This window comes from Oxyura jamaicensis, chromosome 13, assembly GCF_011077185.1.
Source record: "Oxyura jamaicensis isolate SHBP4307 breed ruddy duck chromosome 13, BPBGC_Ojam_1.0, whole genome shotgun sequence".
Lineage (NCBI taxonomy): Eukaryota > Metazoa > Chordata > Aves > Anseriformes > Anatidae > Oxyura > Oxyura jamaicensis.
The window spans coordinates 8485256-8508192 of record NC_048905.1 but is presented as its reverse complement, the minus strand read 5'-3'; the positions used below and the strand labels follow the sequence as shown (position 1 = coordinate 8508192).

Genomic DNA, 22937 nt, shown 5'->3' with positions numbered 1-22937 from the left:
TAGCATGAAAAAACCAACCGTGAAACACATTTGTACGTTTAAAGACACCCTCTCCACTGGAATCAATACCCAGTATATAAACCTGCATTAATCAGCTTGTCACCCTGACAGCTAATATTGCCTAAAATTTACAAAACCAAAACCAACCAGCCACACAGCCAGACTCAGTCTGTTCCTCCCTTCACAAAAGGCAGGCACTGGGAAGCCTAAATCCAGAGAAAAGGATTTCAGTGATGAGTGCTTTGTTACAGCTTTTTTCATCCACTGTTATTCTTGCACATCAGAGTGAAATCGGGTGATTTTTTTTAACTGAAGGTTAGATTTGCAGTCTCCAATTACAATTTACCAGTTTCAACAGCAATAGGATGAGCTCAATGTTGAATTTTCAAGAACATTGTGTATTTAACTATAATTAATATCAGTAAGAAATTCAGCTCTAAAAACACAGCAAAACAGTCAATCCACATGCACAAAATATTAATTGGGCTAACCGGACAATGAAAAAAATCTACTTTTCCCCCCAAAATTCATCTGCTACACTGTTTTACTGCATTCTTAACTCTTCTTTAAGAGCAGGATGGGTGATGGAGGACTGAATGTTCAGATGAGTTTGTATTCCACTACATTCCTCTTGCAAGCCACATAGTATTTCTGCCAATCTGTATCACTCCTGCAACTGTTTCTACAGAAAACTTGCAGGAATTAGGTGCAATGATTACATGGCTGAAACCAAAGTGACATTCTAATCAACCTTAACTCCATTTCTGACATTCAAAAGCTTTGGTTGCTTTCCAACTATAGTCATCTTCCCAAAGTTTTTTTTTTTTTTTTTCTGGGGGCTTGACGGAATCTAGCTGGAAAATTGCTAAGATGTGTAGCATCTTAGCAATTGCTTAGTAATCTTAGCATTAATCTTAGCAGTAATCGTAGCATCTTAGTAACTGCTTAATTAGTTAAGTTAGCAAAAAGGCATAGACTGCTTTCTTGAGATTAAAAAAATACTGTCTAGTATTATCCACCTTTGCAGGCATATTATGCTTTGGGATCTTTCAGTTAAGTCACACAGTGCATCAGGTTCTTTATCAGTACATAACTCAGTATTTAAGCAAAGAAGAAAGATACTTGACTAAAAACCATGTATTTAGTTTGTAGGTAAGTGAAAGCTTTTGTTTGTTTTTCTTTCTTCAAGCCATTAGATTGTTAGTAAGACTTAGCATGATGATAAGAGAAAACAGTATATTAAAGGTCTGACTTAAACAGCTTAAACCCCCCCCAAACCCATTTAACTTTCAGGGGATTCTAATCTCCTTCCCCTGGGATCAGAGGCAGATGTGAACAGCAGTTGTGAATAACAAGTCCGCAAATTCTGTTGAATTCTTAATACATTATCACGCTCTCCAAATAAGAGACACTGCAAGTTACTGTCAACTTAAAAACAATAGTGAAGATGTGGAATGACAGCAGGTTGAAATTTTAAGCACTCAATTAAGGCCAATTAGTTAATTTGTAACCAATATTACAAATTAGTTATGAAATAAAATAAATTTTGAAAAAAAAATAGAATAACTGATATCTCCATCTTCAAAAAAAGACTTAAATCTACATGTTTAAAGAAGCCTTCCATCAGTTCAAATATTTTGACTAAGAAAACAATACCACTGTTTTCCGTGAACTCCCTAAGCATCCCCTTGTGTCACTAGAGTGATTATTTTCAATAACGTTCTAAAGGTTGCTGTGAAAGACTAAGCCAGTGCAGAATCATAGAGACACGCTGGGAGCTTTGGATCCCACTATTAAACGTTAGATTGAGTTTACAAGATATACAATATTACATAGACTAGTTCTTGAAGAACCTTAATAGCATTCTTTTCAACCATTTCACATCCTGGAAATGGTCCATATTTGAGATGAAATAGAGAATTGTCTTTAAAAGTGCACCTACAGTTACAAAAGCAGCCTGGTGGGTTCACACAGTGTGAGGAGAAATGGTTTCTAAAAGGGTTCTTTCTTAAGTCATGCACTTGGAGTCACTTTGCCTTGCAAGAAGTCTATCCTTCCAGTGCCAGAGCTTTACAGCAAGAGGGAGGAAATGTTTTCACCCTGGCTGGAGTGCTGGCTGATGCTGGAAGCAACTTCTGTGCCAGCTGAGAGCACAGAGCTGCCCCAGCATACTCCAGGGAACCAGATGCAGGACACTTGGAGCTGCACATCTGCCACTGTGCTTCACTACCCACTCAGTGAGGACAACTAGCAGCAGAAGATACCTGCTCATCCTTCAGCTACAGAAATACTGCAACTCATTTTTCCAGCTGAAAGACCATCCTTGTTTAGCTGCATCAGAATTACTGCTGAGCAGTTCTGACTGCATTCAAGTGAGGGAAGCAACAAATACAAAACAGCAAGGACACGATCTTCTGCCTTTTCAAAAAAAAAAGCACAGAACTACACTGTGATTTCACTTTTACATGGACAAGCTAGACACATGTTAGAAGTATACTAAAAACAATCTTACATGAGTTAAATTATGAGTCAAGTTCTTTTCAGTCTCATGAACTAATTCTGCTGTTTCATGTGTTTTTTCTCCATCTCTTTATGAGGTTACGACATGTGCATAGTGCCTCTGTCTCTGTATATCCACCGTCAGCTCTGAAATGGTTTTTTTAAGTTGCCAAAATCAAAATTAAATAATTTGCCAAAACGTTTATTCCATGGCAATGATCCTATAAGCCTTCTCACTACAGTAAGAATAATTTCATTCAAAATTAAACCACTAATTCTTCAAAAGTTTCACAGCGTATTTGACTTATAACAACACACAAGTGCATTCTAGTTTTACACTCAGCTTGTAAAGAACTCTTTAGGAAATGAGATGTTATTACTGTATTTGTTGCAAAAGTAATACAGACCCCTAAAATAGACTGAGATGAGGTAAAAAAGGCTAGGTATTCCTCTCCTTCCTCCAAGTAGTCAAGAATTTATGCAGAAAACCTAGGAGCTTACTTCTAACACTGCAGGCAAGAAATTTATTTAAAAATAATAATAAAAAATATTACGTAAGAACTTGAGACTGTTCTGCCTGTCCCATCCCCATCCCTGTCTCCCCCTCCTCCCTCAGCGTGGCTTTCTTCATTTGCACCTCTCTCACTCCTCATTTCCCACGTCTAACCATGAAGTCTGCTATATTAAAGCCACGTGCATGTCAGAAGTTGGAGACAGTGTTCTTTGCTGAATTTTGGTTCTTATCACAGTTCGAATAACAGAGTGGTACCTTTTTACTGACCACACAGTTTTTGTGACAAAAATAATGTTGTTTTCCCCCTAAACATTTTAGATAGACCAGAACTTCACACACAAGCTTTTCAGTAATGTTTCATTAACCCAATGACAGTTCAGACAGCTACTTTTCAGATGTAACACATCACGGATTAGTTTTGCTGACACACATGAAGCATATCGTGAAACACCAAGAACCCTCAGTACCAGTTTCAGCAATGCAGTATTGCCAAAAACATGCCTAAAACATGAGCTGACATTTCCTGTAAGTTTTCTTTTTAAATGGGATCTATTTCTTAAACTGTATCAACTTTCTGCATCTCATAATTTGATTAAATAATACCCGACTTTAAACTCATAACTTTAGTCTTCTGATAGACCATCAACTGCTCTCCTTAATCCCCATGCATCACAAGCTGCATTTCCAGTACGCTAGCCTACTCATCGGTACCAGAAGTTATTTAAGGGCAGGCATGTTACACTAGCAGATAATTTTCACTGCGTTATCTAGACCAGAAGTTGCACATTCTTTTCATTTTTTGGTATTTTTGGTACTAATTCTTATGAAATATGAAGTAGCTGATCGTGCACATCCTACAAAAATCATACATTAACTGTACTTCAGGCGTTACATGGCATGCACACAGAGAATCAAGATCACACACTTAAAAACCATTAGGTACACAATATTTTTCTTAATTCATTTGTGCCCCTGGCATTTTGTTTGTTTGTTTTAGCATTGAACACTTCAAGAATAAACAAATTAAATGAAGCTATCTGACAGAGCTTTGTATACCATGATATCTAATCTCTCCCTCCTCCAAACCAAAACTCATTAAGTAAATTGCTAGAAGTTGTAACTTTCCACTTGACAATCTGCTTCTCTTCCAGAGCTTACTTAACAGAATTGAAGAATTTGTAACTCCGTCCACAGCCGGAAATCAAATGCTAAATTTGCCATTTAATGACTGCAAATAATTTTAACCAGTCAGCTTAACCATGTTCAAAGCAAAAACCCTGATGTTACAATTACTTACAAAGGTACTATTATTAATAGAAGAAAAATTGTCCTCCTGTAAGAAGATCTACATTGGCATTTTATCATGCCAAAATGCTTGCACTGCTACTTTAGAAAAAAGAAGTTGATATTAACAAATTTGTGGAAACAGCAACTATTCTAGACAACCAATGTACAAAATTCAAAAGTTACCACCATACATAGCGTTTATTAATGTTTTTATCAGTCTGGACTACGGCAGTTACTGAAACCACTTTCTTCCAAAAACTTAGAATAAGCATGCCCAGTAACCAGTGTTACTATACCGTAGTAAATAAGAAAATTAGCAAGAACTACACACTACATAAAATACTTTTATATTTAAGTCCTACCTTCATTACAGGTGTTCAGAAATTGATGGAGCAGACTATACTATGTATAAGCACTCAGAAAATGTTCCCTAGCCTAACAGTTTCCAATCTGCATGTATTCTCCAAAGAGCTACATACTAACCTTTCACCACTCCCACGAGAGGTGGAGAGTTCTCTTGAGGGGTTCTGTCAGGTTCCTGGGGAGGTACAACCATAGCAAGTGTATGCACTGGTACACGAGGAACCTTAAAATAAAGTCACAGACACACAGTCAGATAATAAAATCTCTCAAACTGATCCAGTTGTGAGGCACTGATGTGCAGGTGTGTTTCTACCAAAGACCTCCAACTCTACTCTTCCCAAACTGTCTATGCCCTGCTATCTGTTGGTATGACCAGTCTCATTCATTCTATCGTGGATTTTATGCCAGTTAGCTATATTAGGCACTATAAAAAATTCTGGACGGTGTAGGCTGGAAAGCTGTTTACATCTTTAGGCTTTTAAATCATCTAACTCCGCTGGAAAGATACCTCTCCAACAGCTTGGAGAATAATACATTTATACAGCATAATTTCTTTTATGTAACAATTTATATATACAGCATAATTTCTTTTATATAACAATCAGAATCAGCAGGGACATTTGAGAGGCACTGTCATTAATGGTTTAGAGCTGTAGAAACAAAATACTAAGCAACCAAGAAAATGATATAGTTCCAGACTTAGTGTCTTAAAAGTATCTCATTTACTGGGAGAAGAAAATTGGAAAAAGTTCATTTACCAATCAACTTTCTTACTCTATTTTCAAATGTATACTTTTTTCTTCCCCTCCTTTCCACTCTGCATCTAAAGTTGCTTGAGAAGTTAGGTACAAAGGTAGTGTTCCCTTGCAACATTCATTGTGTTATTTTTTTAAAAATTTCTTACACCTTACCTGAGACTGATCCTGAGATGGAGGTGTGAGCTGAGACAGGTCTGCTGCAGGAACTGACAAAACATTGTTTGGGTAATCCAGCAAGTAAGAAACAACATTTGTATGTCCTCCTTTGGCAGCTTCAATGAGCATTGTTGAGCCATCCTGAATTGAGATTTTGGAAATAAAAAGCCAGAAGATGAATTCTGCTCCCTGGTACAGAACATCAGATACAATGTTTAATTTAAAATTGCACGTTCACTATTTCATTAAATCAATTAAGTGGTTCTTTTGATACATGAAATAACCATGATAAATAAATAGTTCCAAGTGAATACCTTGAGTCGATGAGTAGGATCTGCACCATGAGCCAGAAGGAGCTCAACAACTGCCAAGTGGCCTCCTGCACATGCCAGAGACACCACTGTGTGGTCATTATTCGCTGTAGCCCTATTAACGTTGGCACCTGTAAAGAGAAAGTCTCAGAATCAAACACAAGAACTTTTTTTTAAACTATCAACAAATACTGGAGTATTTTCTGGAATCAGAAGATTTGTCTTTTAATCATCCAAATTAATACATACTTTAGGGAGAAGAGCAAGAGATTTTAGACAAACTGATGGCTTGTATATAGAATTGTCATCATCTCACAAAGCAGAAATGCAGGTTCGTTTTTTTTTTGTGCTCACATACACAAGATTATTTCAGAAGATTTTAGAAGACAGTTCACAGATGCAGAATGTAACTGGTACCTTAGGCTTTAAAAACTATTTATTTAAACTAGTAATTTACCTTTGCTAATAAGGAATTGCACAGTACACAAATGACCAGCCCGTGCAGCCTTCATTAGTGGAGTTCTTCCCCCTTCAGATTCATGCTCCTGTTGTAAAAGAAAAATAACAGAAGTTGCATAAATGGGGAAAAACTTTAACATAGTTTCAGCTCTTGAACCACCCAGTGATGGGACTGGAATTATCAGTGTCTGAAGAAGATCCACATATCTTCTTTACTGACTGGAATTAATTTTTGTCATTTTGTCATCAAGATCACATCCATACCGTTAGTCATACAAGAAGTTTCCCAATTTCTATACCCAGTTTTATTCTAGTTTTCAAATGCATAACACACTTGAGAATAGTAACATCTCATTTCCTCCTTGCAGGCCAATAAATATTTCACACGTATCAACCAACACTGTGAAGTACGCACAACTGATACGCAGCAGTTCTGAGAACTGCCACATGCTGCACATGAGACTTTTAGAATTGAAATAACTTTAGAAGTGCAGAAAACATTTTTAAGACACATCGAAGAGGATCAGCAATATAAAGGAGACAATCGCCTTTTTTTTTCCCCCCTCTATTTTGGATGGGTAAATGCCCTTCACTGCAGGTCACAGGTCTCTGAATAAAAATACAGGAAAATACACCACAAAGACAACAAAAGGATGACTTCAGCATCACAGATGAACAGATGACAACATAACAAAAGAGGAAGGAACAACAAGAATGATTTTCTGATTAAAAAAGTTTCTGACAACTGGAAAGATGTGGCTGAATAGAATTATATTAGAGAAGGTAGACGTAGAAAGTCTGCCTGTTATGTAGATGTGATTACTGCTACAAAGAATGCTGACTAACACACATCAGCTATCCCACAGCAACAAGGGGAGAGAACATCCTCCTCCTGAGTGTCTTTATTTGCACTCTTCATATTCAGTCTAATCAATAATACAATAAGAACAATAGAATTTGTATTTTTATTTTTTAAATTAAGAATCTGGGAGGCCAACCTCCAAATACGCTATTTAATCCTGGAATTGCAAGTATGTCTGACTGTGAAAGCTAACAGTACTGACAGAGAATGATACGATTTACAAACATAAAAGCACAAGAACACACCTGATCAAACTAATTAACTCCTTCCCTTAGTTTCAGTATTCTCAAAACTATGCATGTATCATCACACATCGTTTGCTTTGGTTGTAAGCCTGCATCTTAAGTTAGCTTTCTGTTCACACACTTCATAGAATCATAAAGAACAGCCCAAGTTGGAAGGGACCTTTTTTTTTAATCACCAAATCCAACCATCCATGGAAAAAGAGAGCCTGGATGAGATTATCCAGCAGCCTGTCCAGCCACATCTTGAACACCTCCAGTGATGGGGATTCTACCACATCCCTGGGGAGGTTGTGCCCGTGACGGTTCTCGCTGTAGAACATCTCTATTACATCAAGACAAAACTTCTCCCAGTGCAACTTGTACCCATTGTCCCTGGGTGAAGAGAAACAACTCCTTCAGTCTTTCTTCATTCAGCTGGTTCTCCAGCCCTTTGGTCATCTTGGTGGCCCTCCCTTGGACCCTTTCCAGTCAGTTCATGTCTTTTTGGAGTTGTGGGGACCAGAACTGGACACAGTACTCCAGGTGCAGCCTGACAAGTGCTGAGTAGAGTGAGATGATCACATCTCTATGGCTGCTAGTAATGGCCTTGAGCATGCAGCCCAGGATCCAATTTGCCTTCCTTGCTTTAGCACTGTATTGCTGACTCACATCCAGCTTGTTGACCAGCAGGAACCCCCCCAGTCCCTTTCAGCAGGGCTGCATCCCAGCCAAAAAGATCCTAGCCCGTACTGGGCTCCTTGGTTATGTTGTCACCGTTAAAGGACCTTGCACTTGCCATGTTAAACTTCATACAGTTCTTCCTTGCCGACTACTTCCAATCCTGGACTTTCTCTAAGATGGTTTTCCTTTCTGACATGTCCACCCCACCACACAGTTTAGTATCATCCGCAAAGTTAGTGAGGATGTTTTCAATCCCATTGTTAAGATTTATGATGATATTAAACAGAGTGGGGCCCAGTATTAATCCCTGAGGGATGCAACTTATGACATGCTGCCAGTCTGAGTAAAAATCTTTGAACACCATCCTGTTAACCAATTTCTTATCCACCTCACAGACCAGTCTATGTCTACAGAAGATGTTTGTTGTTGTTGTAGAAAGATCAGGTTAGTCAGGCATGATTTGCCTTTTGTAAAGTCATGTGGGCTTCTCCCAGCCACCTGATTCATAATAGTTTCTAGTTGGACTTGTTCCATTACTTTCCCAGGGACTGAATTAAGATTAACGGGCTTGCAGTTTCCTGGGTTCTCTTTTGGGCCATTCTTGTAGACGGGTGTAACATTTGCCCTCTTCCGGTCATCAGGGACATGCCCTGATCTCACTAACTTTCCAAAGATTGGCTTTGCAACAACATCAGACAATTCTGTCAACACCCTGGGGTGGATTCTGCCTGGGTCCATAAATTTATGTGGGTTGAGCCCCTGAGTCTGCAGACCAGCCCTTCCTCCACTACATGCATTGTTGTAGCTCCTCAGTCCTGTGATCTGGGGTCCTTTTTACTGCTGAAAACAAAGAAGCTATTGAGAACCTCTGCCTCGTCAACGTTATTTGCGGACCTTTGTCTTTCCTGTGCTTCTGCTTACATATCTGAAGAACTCTTTGGTGCTGTTCTCTACATCTTTGGCCAGCTTCAGTTCTAGCTGAGCCTTACTTAGCCTTCCTGACTGCACCTCTGCATACCCTACCAAGGTTCTTGTAATCATCAATGCCTATTTGGCCAAATTGCCTTTCCACTTGAGGAAGAAATATCTAGACTGGATGTTATATTGGAGACTGATCCCACACAGATAGTACAAACCAATCCTTTGACATCACAAAGGTAACACTCCCCTTCTATGCACTTCATTCTTGCCAGCTTCATAAGAAATGTTTGCTATTACACACATTTTTATATATTACATGCAGGCAGACAGGAAGCCTTACAGGCTTACCTACTTAAATCACTTCTTTTTTGAATCATTAGATTATACTACCAGGGCAAATCACTGCTTAACTATCAGTAAATATATGCATGCTTTTAGATTGTCTGCACATCAAATATTTACAGGACACGTAAAAGTAATTGTTAGCATGTATCCCTATGACATGCAAGGATTAGTAGCATACTCACGAGAGCTCTAGTATTTGGCATAGCTTTTTATTCCTCAGCTACTGCCAATACATTGCAAAAAGCCAGATACTGCTGTTTGTTTTATGCACAGTAAAACCCCAGAACTACAGGCAAACCATTCACAAAACAGCTATGAATGCAGAGAACTATTAAATGACACTTCACTGACTGAACAGGTCCAGAACTTTGCTGCCTAAACAACTGAACAGACATTTCAAAATCCACATTGATGTATCAGCAAACATAGCAAAATGCAAAATTAATTTTAGCTCACCTTGATTAAATTCAAGATAGTGAAAGACCATTCTTTATTGCATTCAGATGTAGTATTCCAGATAACTAGCAATTAGGTACCACTATTCGCAACAAATCCTCCATTCCTAGTACACTTCACTGCTGAAGTCTTAAACACGGATGTCAGAAGGCTTCATGATTTAAAAGCAATAAAGGTTTTCTACCCAGTTTGACCAACTGTCACTTCATTGAGTAGGCAGAACTTGATCCTCAGCTTTTATACACTTCAGGTTCTTGCAGTATCATTCACATCACCAGTCCAGCCAGGCTAAACCATTTGCATGCCTCCCCGCTGCAGATCCTCAAAAGTTCCAGCATTTTAAGAGTATTTTTCTTATCAGAAGATAGAAATGCTTATTTTAAGATTAAATTAATGCTGTGATTTCAGCATTCTATTTAGCCTTCATAAAGGCTAACAGATTAGTATCAACTCAAGCTTTAATGACAAACATCTAGAACAAGCCAGAATAAGGCAGCACCCTACACTTGTCTACTTACTTCCTTTATTTCACCTGAAGTGACCATAAATATAAAAGATTTCTTTGAAGTTGTTGTAGATACTTGATAAACATCAGGACAGGGAACACTGAAGTTATCCAACAGCAACCCCCATCTGCTTTGCAATGCACATGCATTAGCTAATACAAGGAAGATGTGTAAGTACTCATTTTGTAAGGACAAAAAGTAGCAAAGAGAACTCATCTCCGAAGCCAATTTCCTGCAGGAATTACCACAACATTCTACTTCCTCTCTTCATTGCCCGAATCCTGAGGAATAGTGTAATTAGCATATTGGAAAAAGGTATAAAGAACACCTAATGCCAGCATTGACCAGAAAAGCCATTCCACGCATGATGCACTCTCCTGCTAATTCCTGTCTGAATAGAAATAATGCCCAAGTGACATTTTCTGTAGGTTTGAGTACCAGATAAGGAAGGGAGGGGAAAATGAGAGAACTCCCCAAATCAGGTACAACTCTACTTTATTTAAGTCCCAGTGAAAAAGGTGCAAAACCAAGATGAGAGTCCAGTTAGTAGTAAGTATGCTCTGTCGATTATTGATTTGTCTAGGAGAAGAACAAAAGCAATGCCACCACAAGTATTTTACAACAATCATTGATAGTATTTCTTACTCTTGATTTCACGTCCTCAGTCTTAGGCACTTTCAAGATTAGCTATATCATAAAAGTAAATAACAATACCTTAACTACTCTTAAACTTTTCTTTATTAACTGTTCTCTTTGGTTTGCAAGTATTATTCACCGAGATATTTTTCACAAGTTTGTTTCTAATGCTGTATGCTATTTAAGAGTTCTAGAATAAAATCTGAATTTTTCAAGTGAAGGGGTGGTGGTTTTACCCAGCCGGACAGCTGAGCTCCACCACAACCATTCTCTCACTCCCCCTCCTCTAAGAGAAAGGAGTAGAAAATACAAGGAAAAGGGCTCAAGGGTTGAGACAGGGACACGGAGATCACTCAACAATTGTCAGAATGGGCAAAGCAGACTCAGAGTAGGGAGATAAGAGAAATTTATTGCCTAATTACTAACAAACTATAGAAGTGAGAAACAAAGAAATCAAGCTAAAATTCACCTTCCCCCTATCCACCCTCCTCTCCCCAAGTGGCACATAGGAATGGGGGAATGGAGGTTATGGTCAGTCTACAGCACTTCACCTACTCTGCTCCTTCACAGTCACCTCTTCCCCTGCTCCAACATGGGGTCCCTCCCACGGAATGCCGTCCTTCCCGAGCTGAGCCTGCATGGGCTTCCCACAGGCAGCAGCTCTTCAAGAATTGCTCCAAATATGGGTCCCTATTACAGTGTCCATCTGTCAGAAGCAAACTGCTCCAACCTGGGTCCCCCACGGGCAGCAGCTTCCACCAGATCCCCTGCTCTTGTGTGGACTCCTCCTCTCCACAGGCTGCAGCTCTGGTGGGGATTCTCCACAGGCCGCAGCCTCCTCCAGGCCACATCCACCTGCTCCACCCTGGGCTCCTCCATGGGCTGCAGCATGGAAATCTGCTCTGCCGTGGTACTCCATGGGCTGCAGGGGGACAGCCTGCTCCACCAGGGGCCTCTCCACAGGCCGCAGGGGAACTTCAGCTCCGGCACCTGGAGCACCTCTCCCCCTCCTTTACTGACCTTGGTTTCTGCAAGACTGTTTCTTACTCCTCTCACTCAATTGCTATTGTACAGCAAGTTTTTTTTTTTTTTCCTTTTTCTTAAATATGTTCTCACAGAGGTGCAAACAACACTTCAGCACAAGAAAGATGTGGACCTGGTTAGAGCAAGTCCAGAGGAGGGCTACAAAGATGATCAGAGTACTTGAGCACTTCTCCTACGGAGAAAGGCTGAGAATGCTGCAGATGGCTCAGACTAGAAAAGAGAAGGCTTTGGGGGGACTTCATTGTAGCCTTTCAATACTTTAAGAGGTCTTATAAAAAAGATGGAGAAAGACACTTTACTCAGGTATAATGACAGGACAAGGGGGAATGGTCTTAAACTAAAAGAGGATAGATTCAGACTAGACATTAGGAGGAAATTCTTCACTGTAAGCGTAGTGAGGCACTGGAACAAGTGTCAAGAGAAGTGGATGTCCCATCCCTGGAGGTGTTCACGGCCAAGCTGGATAGGGCTTTGGCCAACTTGATCTAGTGTGTGGCATCCCTGCCTATGGCAGGGGGGTGGAGTTAGATGATCTTTAAGGTCCTGTCCAACCCTAGCCGTTCTATGACTATCACTAACATAGCTTATTGGCTCGGCTCTGAGCAGCAGCATGCCCCTTTGGAGCTGTCTGAAGTTGGCCCTTACCTAACATGGGGCAGCATCTGGATTCTTCTTATAGAAGCCACTCCTGCAGCCCCCCGCTACCAAAACCTTGCTACATAAACCCACTACAAAACATCCAACTGCTCTCCTCAACTCTTTAACAAGCCTCTCCCATCCACAACAATGTTCAGTTCCTCAGTGAATACCATCTCTTAAGTTGACATATCAAATATCAACTCTTAAGCTGATATTTAACAACTCAAGTCTAAATTTGTTATTGTGAGCAAAATGATTTACACAAGATTTCTTACGACAGCCAACAAGCAGTACTGTTCTTAATGCTATGTCACTTGCTAGTTCTCGAGATCGAACTCCTATCAAAAGGATACAGTGTGCTGGCAGTCACCAACCTAATTGTCCCAGACAACCTTCCCAAGATACATGGCCAAACAGAATTTCAGAAGCACCTAAGAACACAACTAGGCCTCTAAACTAGAGTAAGTATCTGAAAAGGGAAAACCTTAAAGGGAACCATAAATATACCACAAAGTTTAACGTAACTATTAGTGTTAATAGGCTCCATGAGATAACCTGCAGCACGTGTGAAGGTTGAGATACTTTTTTCTTCTTTAAAAATAGGGTTTCAGAAAACCCAAAAGAAGGAAAAATGCATGACAAAGAAGGCATTTCTAGTCTGTACAAGTCTCTTTTGAAGAATTTTTGAAGAAATGTAAGTGCTTTAAAGCCATGCTCATCTTCAGCATGTATCCTGAGGCTGCGTATCCTGAGGCTACAGCTTACAAGCATCAAAGGCCAACCTCACCTGATGCTTGCCCGTCTCTATGCCCTCCAAAATAGTCTTCTTTAAGTCCTCCTGCTTGTCCTGCGGAAGGAAAAAGAAGAACTCACGTCTCTTGTTCTACACATAAATGTCATCCTTGGTCATGAAGACCTGGAAAGTGAATTTAAATGGATCAGATCCACCAACTGAATGTTCTGCTTTACTGGAATTGCACCAACAAAACACAATGGTAAAACCAAGCAACACAGCTCTCACCAGTTAAGATTCCTACTGCAATCCATTCAGGTTCATCAAGATAGCGCAAAGGTTATACACAGCATCTGATTAAATACAAGATGACCTTTTAATCCGTACTGGCAAAACTGAATATTTCATTGTACTTTACACCTTCCAGAGATTGCAAAAACACAGCATTAAAAAGATGTTAACTACAAAAATTAGCTTCCCATGTCCTTACCACCTTTTGCTTTATTTGTGGAAGATTGAGGGCCAAATCTAAAGAGACCTAAGATTCCTGATATTCCACTGATGCTTAAAGAAGCAGTATAGAAAATCATGACAACTCGAAACCCTCTCTCTAACAACAACTTAGTTCTAAGATTCCATTATAGATCTCCCATTATAGCTTTGTTCAAATTCTTGAAGGATTGTCTACTTTTGTAGGTGTTTGTAAACTGCCTTACGCATCATGCCTTGATGATCTTAGGCCTAAATCCAACCTAAATGATTCTATGCTGCAAACATGTAGCATGTCATACACATACAGGACAGAGTTTTGAATTAAGGATTCACATTAGTGTGAGGGATGTTAATCAGGTGGAATCACATGCTGAAGTCTTCAGATGTGCCTCATTAAGTCATTCATATACTTCACAAAAGCAAGCAAATTTCAAATGCGTACATTAACAAGAAAAGATGTAGACCTGCAAAACCTATTTTACTACAGACCTTCACAGGTCAACTTTGTCCCTTTCAAGACATAAAAGACATGTACCTTAAAGAACTCCATTAGAAAAGCATCAAAATAATTGGTAACAAGTCAGGACATAAACAATTAGTCACAAGAAGATATGAATTCATTGAAATACCATGCACGAGCAAACGGCTCTGCAGAAGACAAAGATATCATCTGACATTTGTCACTTCTAGTGTAACATCCCACTACAGAGTTTTAAGGGAAAACCAACCACATCCAAGGACCATTAATCGTAAACACCATTTCTTTTTGTTCTCCTGGTTCTTATAAAGCCACTGTGCTTAATAAATCTAGCAAAGCCTTCAGAATCACAAAATCATTCAGGTTGAAAAAGACCTCCTAGATCATCTAGTCCAACCTTTAACATAGTACTGACAAGTCCAGCACTAAAACATGCTACCGAGTTCTACATTTACATGATTCCTGAAGACCTCTGGAGATGGTGACTCAACCATTTCCCTGAGCAGCCTCTTCCAATGCTGCACAACCCTTTCAGTAAAGGAATTTCTCCTAATATCCAAACTAAACCTCCCCAGGTGCAACTTGAGGCCATTTCCCCTCATCACTTGGTGCTTGGTTCCTCGACTGAATTACATGTTTAATACCTACGTCAGAGAATCAGTCCCTGGAAAGCAAGACCTCTCATTTTCTGCTTGCAGAAACACCATTTTTGTGCTGAGATACAGTGGTAATAATTGCTCATTTCAAACAAGACTCCACTGGGAACTCCAATAACTTGAACTTCAGCTCATGATTCTATTTGAAGATTGATAAAGCCTCAACAGGACACAAACAACACATAAATCAGTTTAGAACATGATCTGCATAACTTTAGCAAAGGTCAAGGATTTCAGTTATCAATGAGCACAATATAGGAAGCTGCCTGACAAAAACATCTCTGCCCTCTGCTGATGTGACTAATGCAGCCCAAAAGAGGTTCATCCTCAGAGCTGCAGTCTTGAAGTCTCCACTTCAAATTCTGTTCAGACCTGACCACCTAGCAAATGAGAAAAGACTTAATATAGGTAAATACAGCCAGTATTTAATAGTTCATTTAATTCAAGCGCATTTGGGGAAGAAGTATGATCAACCTTCCTTAATCTAGAATCAGAAAGAAAAAAAATCTCAAAAACCTGTGCTCCCGGTCTTTGTGGTCTGAAAGTAAACAGTATGCAGACAGCTCACAAAACAAAGCAACAACAAAACTCAGCACTGACCACACCTCTACTGATAATCACAGAATCGAAGGGGTTGGAAGGGACCTCAAGAAATCACTGGGTCCAACCCTCCTGCCAAAGCAGGTTCCCTAGAACACGTTGCCCAGGTAGGCGTCCAGACGGGTCTCAAATATCTCCAGAGAAGGAGACTCCACAACCTCCCTGGGCAGCCTGTCCCAGTGCTCCATCACCCTCACTGTGAAGAAGTTCTTTCGCATGTTGGTGCGGAATGTCCTGTGATCCACTTTATGGCCATCGCCCCTTGTCCTGTCCCCATAAACCACTGAAAAGAGGTTGGTCAAATCAAAGAGGTTGGTCAAATCCCTCTGTCTCCCACACTGAAGATATCTGTAAACATGGATAAGATCCCCTCTCAGTCTTCTCTTCTCCAGGCTGAACAGACCCAGGTCTCTCAGCCTTTCCCCATAAGGGAGATGCTCCAGGCCCCGTACCATCTTTGTGGCCCTCCGCTGCACTCTCCAGGAGATCCCTGTCTTTTTTGTACCGGGGAGCCCAGAACTAGACACAACTCCGAGTGAGGCCTGGCTGGGGCAGAGTAAAGGGGGAGGATCACCTCCCCTGACCTGCTGGCCACGCTCCTTTTAATGCACACCAGGATCCCACTGGCCCTCTTGGCCACCAGGGCACACTGCTGGCTCATGGCCAACCTGTCGTCCACCAGGACCCCCAGGTCCTTCTCCGCAGAGCTCCTTCCCAGCAGGTCGTCCCCCAGCCTGTACTGATACGTGCGGTTGTTCCTTCCCAGGTGCAGGACTTGCTCTTGTTAAGCCTCATTTGGTTTCTTCCTGCCCAGCTCTCCAGCCTGTCCAGGTCTCGCTGAATGGCAGCACAGCCTTCTGGCGTGTCGGCCACTGCCCCCAGCTTTGTGTCATCGGCGTACTTGCTGAGGGTGGGCACTATCAAGGTCACCCTCATCAAGGTCACCGATCAAGATGTTGCACAAGACCAGACCCAGCCTCCCTGGCGCAGTTCTGGCCCTGTCCAGAATCATGGGAACAAGGGGCACCAGGAACTGTTCCCAACAGGCAGCATGGATAACACAAGTTGATCTCCACTGATCTCAGAGGCCTTGCACACCCCGATGAACTTCAAGACCTCATCCCACCTGCAGGAGTGTTTAGTGCATAGTCCCAGTATTGTGTTAAACACCACCCCGGTGGACTGCAACATAGCCCATAAGCCAACATAGCCACAGACATAAATCAAATAGACACTGGGTACAGGTACAAGCTCAGTGAATCCCCAGGTCCAGCGCAACACTGCGTGGATAGGTTCAACAACAGCCCTTTCTCCTGGCATTTCAAGAACAGACTTTGGCCCTCTTTTATTTTAATACAGAAATAATCAGTATTTTTCCTCAAAAAGGAACACAATGTAAAATGGCACATGTCCATCTCCTCAGTGACTGGGATATAAACCCCAGGTTTATAGAGTTGGATTCCAGAAAGCAGTGAAATGTCAGTGAAAGCAATCTCCAGAAAGACTGAAGTTGCACCATGAAAAAGGAAAGAAAAGCAAATGAAGATGTATTTTCATCTGATGTGCCTTAACAACAGAAAGAAAGCAAAATTAATTAGAAAAGCAGCGACAGACAGAGCACCAATGTAACCACTCCACCACAGACTTCCTGTGACAACTTGGTGAAGTCATCCAATCTTATTTGAATTACAAGTGAACACTGAAATCTACAAGAATGGTACTGCCAAAGAAGGTATTTCAAACTCCAGCGATAAGGTGACACTTGAAAAGCCTTCCTCAGCACAATCACAGTCATGGCAGATTTATTCACAAGAGCTTAGAATTTCTAAAAAAAAGCAAAGCAACACAAACGTTTGAAAGGAAACTCTTCAAAACTCTAGGCACCCACTGTAAGCATCACTACACTTCTGCAGGTATTTCCCTGATCTAAAGGTTTCATCTTTACTATTTAGACTATAGCTTTACCACGTGGCTTTTGACAAACATCTTCCCTCCATCTTAAGAAATAATTGCTGGAGTTTAACGTAGAGACTGCAATTTCCTTTTAAATGCAAGATAGTTACGTAACATCAGAATTCAAAAATAGGAAAGCTATATGGAAGACTCCCTTCCACATGTAAACCAGTGCTTCGACAGTAAGCGACTATTTGGATGGACTACAGCCAATTACCACTAACAGACATGTTACTTTTCTTCCTTACTATGATTTTCTTGACATTTTTTAATTTTGATTGGCAGCACCAAAAAATGCATTAAAGTAAGGCCTTAATTTAGAAAGGCTTAATGTTTTTCTCAGCAATACTGACCACTGAGTTAGATGCTAAAGGCCACAAGCACTGTTCTAAATAACCCACACGAGAAGTAAGAGAGGAAAAAAAAAAAAATACAATAATTGACATTTTTGTAAACTGTAAATAATTAAAGTTACATGTAAGCAGAAACTGTTGTATCTTTTTAAAAGCTTTGCACACCAAATTTGTATTTCTTTGTTTCAGGCTTTGCAGCTGTGCTACTCACTGTCGTGGATTCATGAATTATATCCTTTTCCAACAAAGTACCTTTTTTTTTTTAAAAAAAATCCCAAGTAAAACCAAAAAGGCCTACATCTATTTAAGTGGTTACTGACTAGTAACTAACACTAAATTGAGCAAAGTTCAGGAGATGTGCCACCCCCTAACAACTCAACTAACACCCCTACAATTAGCATGACTTCCCTTCCTGGTAGGGAGGCATTGTTATGAACTCAAACTTTCCTGCAGATAAATTGTTGAGACCTAAAAAAAAAACAACTATATTCACAACAAGAGTGGAAGTATTAATTCAATTTAAAATTTGTATTTAAAAATGCAAACTTCAAATAGTAAAAGACTTATTTTGAGATAAGTCCCTAAAAAAAAACACCTCCCCCCCCCTCAAAAAAAAGCACAAAAGCAGAGTGTGGAAGAAGAAAGGAAGAATATTTAAAACAAACAAAAGCACAATCTTCCCTGCTTATGCTTCATAAGACGTAAGGCTCCTGATCTCCTTTAGAAGACTAAGGTGTCGTTTGCTTTTACTGCTTAAAAGCCAGACAAACATTATAACTGTAGGTCATGAAGAAGCAATTTTAGGTGTCTCACTGCACATCAGAAATGTAAAAACAAATTTTAAAAAAACAGTTAACGTTAAAAAAACAGTTGTGGTTAAAAGCATCATAAAAAAGCAACACACAGAAAAAAGTTACAAGAAAAAAGATTTCTGGAAAAAATAAAAGATCGTACTATGTTGGTCATTTAAAAGGCATTTGCTTAGATTAACTTTTGAGAACTGCAACACAAAAGAATACCAAAAGGACTCAGGAATTAACAGAGTAGTAATATATCCTACTACTAACCAATTTGAAATTCACAGCAGTAAAACAGAAACTGTAATCTGCAAGAGTTTAGAAAAAATTAGGTGGCATGAAAAATAAAGGTAATGTAGAATTGTATCCTGCTAAACAAAAAAAAAACCATTGGACATATTGAAATTAAGATAATTAACTGTCACAAGTGTAATCTATGGCCAAAACTTATTAGCTATTATTTGACCCGTTAAATAGAAAAAAAAATAATTTTTTAGAGCAAGCAGAACATGAAAGCTTTTAAAAAAGTTACTCATACCTCTTTTCACATTCATATATGAAACTCATCTGATGAAAGCTTCCTGCTCTACAAGGATACAACCTTTGGCATAAAGTCTCAAACCAAGTTTTCCCCACAAAAGGCAACAGAAGCCTTACCAAATCAGCACCGGCTTGAAGCAACACATCTGCAACATCAGTATGTCCATTTTCACAGGCATAGGTCAAAGCTGTATCTCCTGTTGCTGTGGTGGCATGAACGTTAGCCCCTACAGAGACAACAATTTTTTTCTTACTGGACATCTCCTTATCAAGTATTTCATATCTGATAAACATAAAATCAAGGCAATATTTATCCACAACGGTTGCCTCCTACAGACCAAAAGCTTCCACAGCCCACAGGTATTGCTCTCATGGTCCAAATTGATCTTATAACAACAATATCCTGAGAAGATGGGATAAGCCAAGCTTTAGAAGAGGCTTAACTGGCAACTGAAGCACTTATTGGTCACATTCTTCCCTACAGCAATAAAGATTTCAGTTCCAACAACAAAAGTGAATTCGGATGCTTGTCTAGACTATCCATTTGACAGGTAGCTGTAAAACCAGACAAAACGCATTTTACTGAATAAGTATTAATACTACAAGAGAATATACTTCTACAAATTTCATTTCTTCCCTGCTCTTTAAAACCATTTTCTTTGAAACCATATTAGTGAAATAATTTGACTAGCTTTGTCTTTATCAGCTACATTAAAATTATATATTATTCTTCTAAAAAAGGAAATGTGATTAGCTAATTTCTTATTTTCAAGGTGTGAGGAATATTTAGAGATCAACTGATGCCAAAACAAAGCTCCTCACTTAACTTTCTCCATTATCAGTGTAAGTGAAGTGCAAGCAGAGTTTCAAGCAAGCTTGTGACTGGTGTCACTGCATAAAAGATACCATTGTTACTGTCCCTTGATGAGCAGTGAGCATTAGTTTCTAGAATTACAAATCTAGCACATTTTATGCTTATTCTTAGAAAAGAGAATATCAAATAAATTACTGTCTACTACAAGGAAAATATATAAAACGCAGCTTTTTTAAAAATACTATTAATGTACTCTAATTTCTACGAGTTTTAAATTGACAGATGAACTCTGGAGTGTCATTTCACCCCACCCAACTTCAGCAAGATTTAATTTTATAAGACTTTATAATGAAGAAATTCAGCACGTTCCAAAATCTGCCTTGTACACTGCTTCTCAGGGCCCAATTTCTAAAGTACTAGTATTCAGGAAGACTATCCACAGATCATTTGGCTTAGTCAAACCAGGAACAGCATACAAAAACAAGCATTATCTGTATTAACATTTTGCTAAATGCTGGAAACAATTTTCCTAATGAATATTGGTATGTATTGGAGATGCAACACAAACCAGTGTTCCATGAGGCACCTTCCTCTGTTAACAGTATCAAACAATATTAAGGTGCAAAACACACCCACCCCCCTCATCAAGGCATCTGAGGATGGTTTCTTGTTACAACGCTGCCGCCATCAAGCCTAGGTATCTTCTAAATCACATGATTCAGATCTATGAAGTCTGGGGGCCAGATCATTTGTACTGTATACGTACCTGCTGCTAGCAAGTATTTCACCAATTCAAGATGACCCTCTTGAGCAGCTTCCATCAAAGGTGTTGAGCAACCAAGTTCTATATCAGCTCCTGCCTTAATAAGGAAGTCAGCCACTTCAGAAAACCCTCCACAACATGCCAGAGTAAGAGCTGTCTCCTGTGTTTCTTCAGTCTGTGCATTTATGTTTGCCCCTAGGAAATAAAATTGACTGTTATTTTAAGTGACCAGAGACAAGACAGAAACACAAATGATTATCGCCTCCACAGTTTAGGTGTTTTAGCTTTGCTCTGTAGTTACAGCACAGACCAGATTAGAGGAATTTGCACAGAATACTTAATGGGGAAGTCAACACTGCATGTTTCATAATGAATGCTAAAGAAACAGTGATTTCACCTTGTGCCAGTAACAAGGCCACCATCTCTTCATGACCTTCACGTGCAGCTTCCATGAGAGGAGTATAACCTTCATCATTAACTTCCTCCAGGTTAGCTCCCCTTTCTATCAGGAGAGCTGCTAACTCTACATGTCCACCACAAGCAGCCAGGGTGAGGGGAGATTCAAATGAATCCGCAGGCATATTCACTTGAGCACCACTGTCTAAAAGCAAGCGTGCTACTTCCACATGTCCATCCTACAAAACAGAGGTGAAAACAGAAATCAGAAACTGTCAAAGTCATTTAATGCATTAGTTGCAACCACTACTATGTGCACTAGGTCTGAAAATGACCTAGAGGAAGATTACAGTTTGATTTATGACATTATTGTAATAATTGGATTAAACTGATGTTTAGATTTCCAGCTACACTTATGTTAGGTTTAAATGTATCAGGAAAAGAGATTTTCCTGATAAAAAAGAGATTTTCTTTTCCCCCTTTCTTGTGCTGAGTCGGGCAAGAGCTATGGGGTAAGACATTCTTAAATATCGAGCAAAATACCTGGGGCACAAAAGTATTGTAGATAGCAAACAAATACTATGACTAAATCCACTGCATGACTAAACCTCAAACCAAACACTGAAAAAAAGACTTTTTCTTTAGAGTTGATTCATAGCTTACACAGACAAAAAAGCTCTAAGGGTCAGTTTCTATATCCTGGGAAAGATACCTGCAGAAAAACTTCAGTCAGAGGTTAACAGGAGGAGGGAACAAATCTTAAAAGGATAATGAGTTCTGATGGTCTAATCAGAGGATGTCATACTGAATCTTTCTTCAGCATATACAAGTAATATGATATAGTAAGGACAAAAGGGAATTCCAAAGTGAGAGACCTGAATTGAGGTATGCTGTTACTATCTCTCAGAGAAAAAAAACACTTTCTGCCTTGTACACTGCAGATGCATACATTTTAGGTGCATCACATTGATCTATATTTACTATTCAAAGAAGAAATATGGATTCTTCTAGAAGGAAAAAAAAAAACGTTCAGACAGCTTTGATGATTTAGCTGTGCTCACAGAGTTCTGTGCCCTGACACATTGGTTGTTCTGGGACAGGATGGTAAACCCGGATTAATACTTTAAACTAGACCCAACACTTACTGGCAGATTTTCCTGGAGAAGTAAGAGAATGCTTCCTCCCAGAATAGTCAAAAAAATAAAAAGGCCAATTTCAGTAGCAAAAAGCAGATGTTTTTATATTGTTTCCTTGGAAAGAAATCCAAATGAAGTTGGGCAATATTAAAGGGCAAAAAAGACATTAGAATACTCCTTTGCCCAAAGTTAAAACCAGAGTTGTTCAGGTTAGGACACAGACCCCCCTAGTCATTATCATAAAGTGGAATTCTTACTTACATCACAGACTAATTCCCAAAAGCAAAGACTTCATCCATTAGGAACAGCAATCTTAAGTGAACTGCTTCCCCATTCTGATCTCATCAGAATCACTAGCCAGTAACTCCAACAGCTAACACAGAGCAACCGAAAATAGGGAAAGAGCGACATCAAACAGGCAACTCCTGTCAATGCTCATCTCTTTTAGGTTTACCTTAAGGCAGGTACTAGGTAACAGGAGATTAACAGCAACCAAATGTGTAAATTAAGGACAGGCTGTTGTCCTCAGTGAAGCTGGTCAAAAAGCCAACAACCACCTCACCTA

At 39.6% G+C, this 22937-nt stretch overlaps 1 protein-coding gene across 1 annotated transcript in view; it reads right to left on the bottom strand.

Annotated features, from left to right (window-relative positions):
• LOC118173971 (ankyrin repeat and KH domain-containing protein 1-like) overlaps nucleotides 1–22937 on the bottom strand; it is a 116048-nt gene that overhangs the window by 42315 nt on the left and 50796 nt on the right. Inside the window, exons 9-16 of the mRNA XM_035338943.1 lie at nucleotides 21238–21475; nucleotides 20844–21035; nucleotides 19381–19490; nucleotides 13449–13508; nucleotides 6346–6433; nucleotides 5892–6019; nucleotides 5575–5718; nucleotides 4784–4886 (exon numbers count right to left, since the gene is read on the bottom strand). Of these exons, the coding sequence (XP_035194834.1) occupies nucleotides 4784–4886; nucleotides 5575–5718; nucleotides 5892–6019; nucleotides 6346–6433; nucleotides 13449–13508; nucleotides 19381–19490; nucleotides 20844–21035; nucleotides 21238–21475 (1063 nt within the window). The remainder of the gene's footprint in view (nucleotides 1–4783; nucleotides 4887–5574; nucleotides 5719–5891; nucleotides 6020–6345; nucleotides 6434–13448; nucleotides 13509–19380; nucleotides 19491–20843; nucleotides 21036–21237; nucleotides 21476–22937) is intronic.